Source organism: Magallana gigas, chromosome 4, assembly GCF_963853765.1.
Source record: "Magallana gigas chromosome 4, xbMagGiga1.1, whole genome shotgun sequence".
Classification (NCBI taxonomy): Eukaryota; Metazoa; Mollusca; class Bivalvia; order Ostreida; family Ostreidae; genus Magallana; species Magallana gigas.
The window spans coordinates 34,162,885-34,173,471 of NC_088856.1; the positions used below are offsets into that span (position 1 = coordinate 34,162,885).

Genomic DNA, 10,587 nt, shown 5'->3' on the forward strand with positions numbered 1-10,587 from the left:
ATTTATAGCGTATTTTAAACATTTAGTTATATGCAAGAGTGTCACAGTTTTTGAAATTCTATTTATAGCATAAAGAATAAACATGACAAAATATTGTAAATGTTTATTGTGAGAACAATTTTTTTTTAAATGGAAAAAAATATGTGACATTGTATCTCATAAATATTAATGATTTGAAATCCTTCCAGTTAAAAAAATCTTACATATGTTCTTATTCATGTAATCTTATAAAAAGAAAAAATATATTTCGCTGCCTTTCTTTTTAATCTGTTTGAAAGACTTATATTTGAAAGACTAATACATCAAAGTTGATGTATTAGTTATCCCCCGTTATGTAGGAAACAATTACTTTCTTAATGATTTCATGTTTCCCCATTTTTGTCACATCTTTAAAATAGAAATGTATTAAAAGTCCAAAATATAGCTTGAACTGCTCAATGACCGTGAAATTATAAAGGAACAATTTTTTGTAAGATCCATCTCTCTTAAAACATATGTTATTCGCTAATCATTCAACAAATTGAGAAGAAAAAGTAAATTAAAAAAATCATATCATTAATTATATGACTGTAAAATATTAACATTGATGCTATTTACAAAATGTTTAATTTGTTCAAACGAAATATATGTACATTTGAAATCGGAATTCTTCACTGCCCCCTTAAAGGTCAATGTAGATGACTTTCTTGTGACGTCACGGAATGATTTCGTAATTTGATGGGATTAAGTTCAGAAGATTCGTCATTTTTTTGTTCAGAAATAAGCAGGATTCTCCAGATGAAGCCGTTCTTTCAATGGCCTTCAGCTTTAAGGTTGGCTTATTTCGCTGTCGGCACTTGATTTTTACAACTTGTTTTCCATTTCTTGGTGTTCTTCTGACAACCTTGCACTTCATGTTGACAAAGCGACCTGTAGATCAGACATTTTGTGTTATGGCTTGGAAACAAATATGTACTTTTTAAACGTGAAACAAATGCGTGATTATGATTATAAACATGATCATATTAAATGCAAAATTCTTATTTAAAAAACACAATTACAAAGTTTCTAAGCCCTAATATATAAACTTACTCAGAATTCCAGTGTACTGTTTCCTCTGACGACCGGATATATCAGCCGTCACACGGATACCTTGATCGGATAAGATGCCGAGGCGGATTCCGTCCGCGAGGCAGTCGACCTGTGGAACGGTTTGATTTGAGCTGATGACGACTGTTTCCTGCAGTTTACTCCCTCTAAATTTGTTTACTCTAAGGCTAGGAAAGGTAATCTTTGGCGTCCAGGTCTGTAGGCCTAATGGTTCCGCGGACATAGAGCAACCTGTTAATAATATTTTTCGCGCGTATTAAAAAATGGAATTGCTTTTCCTTTTATTTTTTTTTCATGTTTCAATATCTATATAGATTTTTATCAGATTTAAATAATCTAAGAAGATTCTCAACATTCCAATTATTCACTTACCATTTTTTTGCTGCACCATGTTTATAATGCTATACCTCTTCGACTCTATCAATGGTAAGTCGAAACACATGTTTACTGAGGATACATTAACAAAAAATGCAGGGAGGTGCTGCCGAGTCCCTAAAATGTAAATCAATAAAACAATTTTAAATAATGGACCTCCCGGGCGCACAACAAGGATACAAACCAGGAGAATTTGTAGACATTACATGGACATCCGTGACAGTTGAAAAGATATATAACCTATTTATTTGCGCTATCAAAATATTCATTTGATGGATCTTACTATCACAGTGCACAATTCACTGTTCATTATTATCTTTATTTTGGACGTTACTTTTTAAATTCAACACCTGTGTTGTAATACTTCCTCACAATTTAATTCTATCAAAGTTATTTATTCAATTAGTGATTGACACTTTTCGGAATCTATGAGTGTGATATTAAAGAGACATGACTGTTATATCTCAAGAAATGATAATCTGTTAAAACAACATTGTGCAATTTCCTATTTTTATGTCCAGGACATCAAAGACCCATTGGGTTTATTTACTTATTTTATATCTGTGAACCTCCCACTCAGCTTACTTAATGTCATCACCTGTCAATTTTTACTCATAGTTAAGATTCGTATATAAAGTTTTATTATACTTTCATGTTAAATACTGAAATCTGATTGGTTTAGACGCAGTTGATAATCCGTTCTATAACCCTCAACGTTAGCAACACACTTGGCAACGGGTAACACAACGAATTGTTACATGCGCGTACGGTTCGCCGTAGAATTCACGTCATTTCTTTTCAAAAGCAGTAAAAATTTCTCTAAAATTAAAACATTTAGTATAATAAAATAAATAGTGCCTGTTTGGGAGGATAGCAGTTGAAATTGACACCCCCTCGAAAACAATTGTCGAACTCCGCTTCGCGTCGGTTGACAATGGTTTTCTCGGGGTGTCAATTTCAACTGTTACCCTCCCAGACAGACACTATTTATATATTGTTATACTTTCTTGTTAAATACTGAAATCTGATTGGTTTAGACGCAGTTCATAATCTGTTCTATTACCCTCAGCGTTAGCAACGCACTTAGCAACGGGTAACATTACGAATTGTTACATGCGCGAAAATCCTGCGCGTACGGTTCGCCTTAGAATTCACGTTATTCCTATCTAAAAGCAGTGATGTTTTCTTTAAAATTAAGACATTCAGTATAACAAAATAAATAGTGCCTGTTTGGGAGGATAACAGTTGAAATTGACACCCCTCGAAAACAATTGTCAAACTCCGCTTCGCGTCGGTTGACAATGGTTTTCTCGGGGTGTCAATTTCAACTGTTACCCTCCGAAACAGGCACTATTTAAATAATGTACAATTGTCAATCTGAAGTCTGGAATACGGCGGCCAGCCTCGCGGCCAGTTGTCTGACTCATACAGGAGCCTGAGGTCGGAGGCCAATACCGGCAATATATCCGTCTCGTTTGTAACATGTCCGTCAGTTGAATCGTGTTAATGTTGCCAGCGTTGAGATTTGTATAATAAATTCGGAATCCTGCATAAATTGGCTTTTATTTCTCTGGAATTGTATTTTGGTGGACCTTTGGGAATACGGCACACTTAAACATACAGGTCTACACCTACTGCAGTGCAACTGCAAGTTCCAGAAGAATTCCCTAACAATGATCGGATCTACGCGGTCACATTACCTTGAAATTTTGGAGATTTGGGTTTTCTAGATTTGCCTCTAGAGCTCTTTCTTCGAGATTTGGTTCTTGTTCTAGATTTCTTTCTCAGATCGGGCAATAAAGACATGAATGGAATACTGGCATGACCGTAATTCGGAAGTAATCCGGACATATCAAATGCATGCATTCTTTGGTAAGCGTGGATATTCGAATTTAAATTCATCCTCTGTATATTCGACAAGAACATTCCCCTGGAATCTGTAAATATATAAAATGAAATGTTTTCAATATGCAAACTTCACTATGTCCTTGGTTGACTTTCCTTTCACTTTTCCGTGATTAACAGAAACTGTATCCATAATGATTATACCTTTCAGCGGAGAAATACAAATATAGGAGACAATTTCTGCATTGAAATGTCTCCCTCATTTTATACTAAAAACAAATGACAGGAACAAAAGCATAAGGGAGGAGAGCGTACAATGTCTGTCCAATCCCCCGCACCTACGATATTTAAACGTCTTTACAGGAATCTTACATTTGAAGGTGTGTGGCAACACACTTTGAAAGAATTGTGCGCTTTGAAAAATTTTAAACCAAGTTAACCCACTTTGAAAAAAATTATTTTAAGCGCGTTATGAAGGTACATCAACAATTTTTAGTATTGAAAATCTTAATGCACTTTGAAAAATTATGTATAAATCACAAAGTCTAGAATTGAATTTCTACTTTGTTGATAGTATGATTAAAGCACATGTATAAAATAGAACTGCATTATCTGTACATTAACAAACATTCATTTGTACTTTATACTTTTCTTCTTATTTTCATTCTTTTGATTACCGGTATTTTTTTAACATTACAACGCTGTCTTGCAACAGCTGCTTCTCTGTAGTGTAGCTTTATCCTACATCATCAAAATTCCTAACAACATGAATCCATCAAATTGAAACCACAATCAATTACCTGCTGCTATTGGCTTTTCTACCGTATCACTGCTTAGACCAGCTTTTGAATTGTCGGGGAGGGTCACAACCATTGACGTCAACGGGGTAACAAATTGGTACTGCAATATAACAAAAAATATGTGATGTTTTATCATCAGCGTACATATTAAAATATTTTAAGATGTCTTGAAATTGATCCAGTTGATTTTCTAACCTTTAGAGACATCGCCAATATTTTCTTGTTAATGTTTTCTATTTCTTCCTTGTCATCAATGCCATCCTTTTTACGCAATAGTTGTTTGATTGTAAGGTATGCCCACACGTTTTCCATCATCGTTGGCTTGACTGATTTGGATGGCTCTGAATGAATTGCTGGAACTGGTGGAAGTGTAATGGGAGGCGGTAAAACGCAAATCCATGGTCTCTTAAGTCCAATATCAACGTTTTCATATCCTTTTGCAAACACTTGTACTCCATCTTGTAATCTTTCCATGTCTTGTATTTGTCCAGCAACAATAAGCTCTGATCCTTTGAAGTACGTATTGAAATTATTCCGAGTAAGGGTCGTCTTATTAAGAGAACCGTCGACGTATATAAAAGATATATTCCTCATGAGGACCGTGGAGATTTCCTGGTAGAACCCAGCTATTTGTAGCGCCGCGTCGGAATCCTCGTAGATCCTTTTGCCAAGTCCATTGTTTTGAGCTGCGACTTTTTTAGTGAAGTCGTAATCGGCCCCTTTTCCAAAGGCCAGACTGAAAATAGGAATCTGAACTTCATTGAATAGTTTAATGTTCTCTAGAATTTTGACAGTGTTTGTGACCCCTGAAGTGGGTTGTCCGTCCGTGAGGAAAACTAAAATAGGTGCCCGTGAATTGTTTCTCTCACTGGCCAATACTTTCAATCCCTCCGTCATTGCTGAGTTGATATCAGTACCTTCAAAATAAAAGATATATGATTTAAAGAACGTTATTTCATTATTTACAAAATAAAAAATCGAAGATAAATTTCTTGTATACAATCACTTCTTCTAGTATTTAACTTATGATGTCTATTTTTTAACAGGATGCTTTTATAGTCATATTACATTTTGAGTATTGCAGTTCTCAAAAAGATCCTTAACAATTGTTTATATATGGGATATAAACCTTTAGCAAACTCTGAACCTCTTGTGAGGCTTAAGAATTGTCCTGGGGCCAAAGTCTTAACTATTTTAAAGAATAATCTGGCTGATTAGTTTCTGAAGAGAAGATTTTTAAAGATTTACTCTACATATTCCTATGTAAAACGTTGACCCCCCCCCCATTGAGGCCCAACCCTACCCCCGGGGGTGTCATTATATTCACAATTTTGAATCTACACTACCTGAGGATGCTTCCACACAAGGTTTAGCTTTCCTAGCTGATAAGTTTATAAGAAGAAGTTTTTAAAAGATTAACTCTATATATTCCTATGTAACACTTCGACCCCCCCCCTCCACTATGGCCACACCCTACCCCCGGGGGTCATGAATTTTATAACTTTGAATCTACACTACCTGAGAATGCTTCCACACAAGTTTCAGCTTTCCTGGCCTAATGGTTCTTAAGAAGATTTTAATTTCTAAAAGAAATTCAATAATTTCTTATTACCGTATCTCCCCTTGAAAAAGGGCGTGGTCCTTTTTTCACAACTTTGAATTCCCTTTGCCTAAGGGTGATTTGTGCCAAGTTTGGTTTAAATTGGCCCAATATTTCTTGAGAAGATGTTGAAAATGTGAAATGTTAACGGACAGACGGGCGGACAGACGAACGACAGACAAAATGACAAAAATCAGAAAAGCTCACTTGAGCTTTCAGCTCAGGTGAGCTAAAATATAGTATTTTTAAGATTGATTTTGATAAAGGTGAGCTAAAATATAGTATTTTAAAGATTGATTTTGATATGCACTTACTTCCGCGGGCAGAAATACTGGTAATGAATCGCCTGGCGTCTGCAATGGCGCTACTTGTTGCTTGAACAAGTTCGTTACGCCAGAAATTCAGTTGGTTATCAAAAGAAATTAACATGAACCGATCTTGTTCGCTGATTTCATCCAATATCTTTAGCATGGATTCGTGGAGCTGTTTCATCTTGTTTCCACTCATAGATCCACTTCGGTCTAAAACAAAGACTATGTCCATTGGCATCGGATCCAAACCTTCTGGTGCCAGAAAATGGACAAAATAACCATCCATCACCTAAAGAATCCAGTATGTATCGTGATGCATCGGACAGAATTTCGATTTAAAATAGAAATCAAATTTTATCAATAAAATAATATTTAAATAAATGTGACTTTTTTTTAGGAGATAGTTTACAACCGGGTTTTTTCTTAACACATGGATCTTTGCCTGAATGTATACACACACACACCATTGCCAAAAACTAATTTTATTTCTCGAACGAAAGTGGTTTAACCTTGAACATTTCTGGAATATAAATCGGTTAATACCAAAACTTCTCCCGAATCTTTCTCTCTCTCGATGTCGTATTGTACGACGAACTGGCCGGAAACGCCTTGTTCAGTCAGAGCCCGCTGTTGAGAGGCTGTGAGAGAGTAGGAAACCCTCACTTCGGTCTCTGAGAGGCGAACAATATCGGCGTCTCTGTTTTCTCCTGCATACCGAAACAATCATAACTTGGTCAAGAGTCATATAAAAAAGTACAAAGGTATTAGAAATTGTAGGCAAAACATTAATTATGAGCTCTTAACGCTTTACAAGGTTATAGTAATAGCTTTGTGTTAAGTTGTTAACAACTGAAGCAGTCTTAAATGTCAACATATACTACAAAACTTATAGTAGTGATCAGATATTGATTTTCCCAAAAAATAATTTCCTAAAGCATATCATGAATGTTTGATTAAAGTCCTGAATTTTCTATTTATCATATGCCACAACTGTCCGTATAAGTTGCATGTTGCTTCACGTTTAATGTTAATATTCATTATTGTGATGCATTAAAAAAATAATAAGCCAACACACAAGTGGCTTCTAGAAATGGAAATTATTATTATTATTTCATATCATTTTATACATGTACCTTTATGTACAGCACTTACCTTCCCTGTTTTCTGTCAGAATATCGTTACGTAATGGCGGTACATTGACGGTTGTGATATTTCTATATTCCTCGATGGAGACATCTACCCTGAAATCGTTCACTATTTGTCGAGGATTGATGAAGATTATCTGCTCGTAGTTTCCGATCCGTCGCCGTAACAGTTCCTGGTAAGTCAACTCAAATGTCACTTTTTCGGTGGCTGCAACATTCACCTGGATTTGAAATTTATTGGAGTCCCTTGGCCTAGAAGAAAAGACAAATTAAATCACATTCCGTGTTACTAGGAGACAAATACATTATATTGTGTGATCTGTTATGAAACTCGTTCACGTTTGTCTCTATTTTTGATGTACAACAACTTCGACATGAAAACAAGTTTATTTATTTATCAAGTCCTTTTCGTTAATAAATGAAAAAAACATACTTTGACACAATGTGCCCTGCGCTTTGGCCGCGCGATTTTGCCACGTCATATTCCTTCTTTGCTTGCTCTTTTTCCTTGACTTCGCCATTGTATTCGGTTCCATTTATTATTCTGAAATTGAACGACTGTTACCATGGGTGGATCTTAAAGGGGGGGGGGGTATGGGAGAGGGGGGCTAGATCCTCTGAAAATTTGGATGATAGATTTACATAGTAAAATTACTATGCAAATAGGCCTTGGGCCCTCTAGTTAGCAAACATACATATCCCCTTCCCCTCCACTACCCCCGGGAAAAAATCTGGATCCGCGCATGTTGTAACAATAATACAGATTTATATAAAATCGGTCGATGCATTAAATTTCAGATCTCTTACAGTTTGAAGGCTGAGAGAAAGGCTTCGTCTGGCAGCGTGACGTCAAACAGAGCCTCGGAGGACGCCTTGCTGGAGGGGTTCACTACTTTACTTGTTATCACTGTCTTTGAGAAGCGATACTTTATCTCGGAATTCACATGCAAAAAATAAATCGTCGGAGTCTTTGTAACGCCCTGGAAACGAACAACCAGTTAATGATTTCATGAAACGATCAACAACAATAACAAAAATAAAAAAATAAATTAATTAATCAAGTAATTTATAATAAAATAATCCAATAAACGATTAACACAAAAAATAATGTTAACTTTTGCGTATGTACATCAAATGATTTCAAAACATATTTCATTATTGAGTTATAACATGAAGTAAAACTTACATTATCCGCTGATTCTTTACACAGGCTCAAAGAAACAGAGAGCGCTATAAAGAGAGTAAGTCTACACAGCACATCCATCATCAAATATTGTGCTCATATGTTTTCTTCATCGCTTTGCTTGTTTATATATACACCGGTGGCAGACGACCGTGCGCAAATGTTGATAAACAAAGTTGTTGGTGCTGCGAGGGGGAAAAACCTTGAATTGGTCAGACGTCAGAAATCTTAATCTCATCCAGAGATGAAAAAGTAGGGGAAATCCCGAAATTTTAAGATCTCTCTCTCCCTCCTCCTCTTTTAATATTTCTCTCTGCAGTACAAACCATTCACGGACACTTCAGCGAAGCGTTTAACAAAGATAGGAAGAACATTTTTATAACAAAAGCCTTCAGTAGAAACTGTCTATCAGCATTTACGAACAAGAAATTCAACATCATACCCCGCTTTGTTTTATCGTTATTACCAGGAGTAGTGTTAATTTTATGGTGACATATACTTTGCTCCTGTTGTTGCCAGGAGTAGGATGGTTAATTTTATGGTGACATATTTTGTTCTTTAAAGGACTTATGACATAAAAACCAAAATTCTCTATAGCAAATTATACATAATGGTTCTTTATTTTTGTTAATGTTCTTTTTTCTTAATTGAACATTAATTAATTGAGATCAAAAGATTAGAAGTAATATTTGACTAAAGCACATGTAAAAATATCTTAATTATAAACTGTGACATCATCTGAAGTATCCATTTTATAATCATAATACTAGTAGTTAGAATATTTGTAATTCTAAGTGCTTGTAAAGAATTAAAAAAATGATGTATAACCTTGAACAATACAAATTATTTTGAACTTAATAAATTCTAACTCGAACATACCGGTACTTTGAATAACTTGGTGATTCAAGAGTACAATACAATCATAATTATGCAATATGAATTGCTCAGCTTATGAAAATTCAAGAGCCTTCTCTGTAAACAATTAAACACTTGTATACGAGTATCGCCACGCATAGTCACCGATTTTTTTTCTTCAAATTTTAATATAATGCATATTATCATATACCTATCATAAAAACACCAATATTTGGTTGCTAAGCAACTCTTTTACCATGGATACCCAAAACCCGTCATTCTTAGGTCTTGGTTTTTACTGAAAAACACACCTTTTAAAATTTATTTCAATAAGATTTGCTGTGATAAATCTTCATCAAAGTATCAAAGCAACACATCTTAACTATTGAATTAGCATTATTATTAGCAAATAAAATATTTATTTCTTTATTGTTCCAATGGCTTAGGGTTGGTCACGGGTTTACACCCCAAAAGAAAATCTCACGAGAAAACATAACCTGGAAATTTGTTCAATCGTTTCCGAGGATTTACAGTTCATCATGTGTTATTTTTACTAACTTTGCCCGCGCTATTTTTATGCAATAACGCCTGAGCAAACTTAGTATTGTTTAGATTTCTGTTTTGACGCTTTTCTAATGAAATATATAGGAACGTTAGCATTTTCCTCTTTACTTTAGCGATGGAGTGATTTTGAGAAATTGCAAATAACATTTAGACAATTTAGACGAATCTATAAAATGTTTCAATGCATAAAGTAAAAGTGATTAAAAAATTATTTATATGAAAAAATCATGTGTTCTCGCTAGATCTTTTGCTATTCAAGTACAACTACAAAATTTCTTAACCTGTTCCACTAAGCCTAATTTAGAGATAACATTCACGAAAAAAAGTTTGCTGAAAGAAACAGCAAAATCGTCTCCTTTCAGACTTTGAGTCTGACATCATCATGATTATTCCGTGCAGTCTTAGGTCGCTGTAGGTTTCGAGTTTCGACCAATCGCTTTACAGGCCGTGTCAATTTCAGTCCTGTCAGTTTCTTGTCAGTTCCATCCGCTGTAGATTTCGATCAATAAATATATAAACGGCGCGTGTAGATTTCGGTATTGTTGTTTCTATAAAGCTATGAATTAACTATAAGCTTCTGTAAGAAATAGAGGGAATGGTACTTGGTAGATGTAACAGTTAAAGTGATATTTTTTTCAACTGATTAGTGTTCTTAGGCCCATAATTATAAACTTGCTTAACCTTACATGACATGTATATATTTTTAAAAGTGATTCAACATACTATTGTTATGAATTCGAAATTGTGAGTATAATTGGGGGAGGGGAGAGCTTACATATACATGTACCTCCGGTTTGTACGGGACTGTAAATATGTGTAA

The 10,587-nt window shown here is 34.9% G+C and overlaps 1 protein-coding gene and 1 long non-coding RNA gene across 2 annotated transcripts; one reads left to right on the forward strand and one right to left on the reverse strand.

Moving 5' to 3' along the window:
* Positions 1-88: 88 nt before the first annotated feature.
* Positions 89-8,513, reverse strand: LOC105321152 (inter-alpha-trypsin inhibitor heavy chain H4). Its single transcript, XM_011419382.4, has 12 exons — positions 8,352-8,513; positions 7,973-8,145; positions 7,599-7,709; positions 7,173-7,417; positions 6,564-6,727; positions 6,024-6,309; positions 4,305-5,026; positions 4,110-4,209; positions 3,165-3,401; positions 1,462-1,581; positions 1,072-1,320; positions 89-909 (listed from the first exon to the last, which is right to left on the reverse strand). The coding sequence occupies exons 1-12, from the start codon at positions 8,430-8,432 to the stop codon at positions 695-697; spliced, it is 2,703 nt and encodes a 900-aa protein (XP_011417684.3). The 5' UTR covers positions 8,433-8,513; the 3' UTR covers positions 89-694.
* Positions 5,857-6,308, forward strand: LOC136274707 (uncharacterized). The gene is made up of 2 exons (XR_010713136.1): positions 5,857-5,933; positions 5,976-6,308. It is a non-coding gene; the product is annotated as an uncharacterized lncRNA (long non-coding RNA).
* Positions 8,514-10,587: the final 2,074 nt, after the last annotated feature.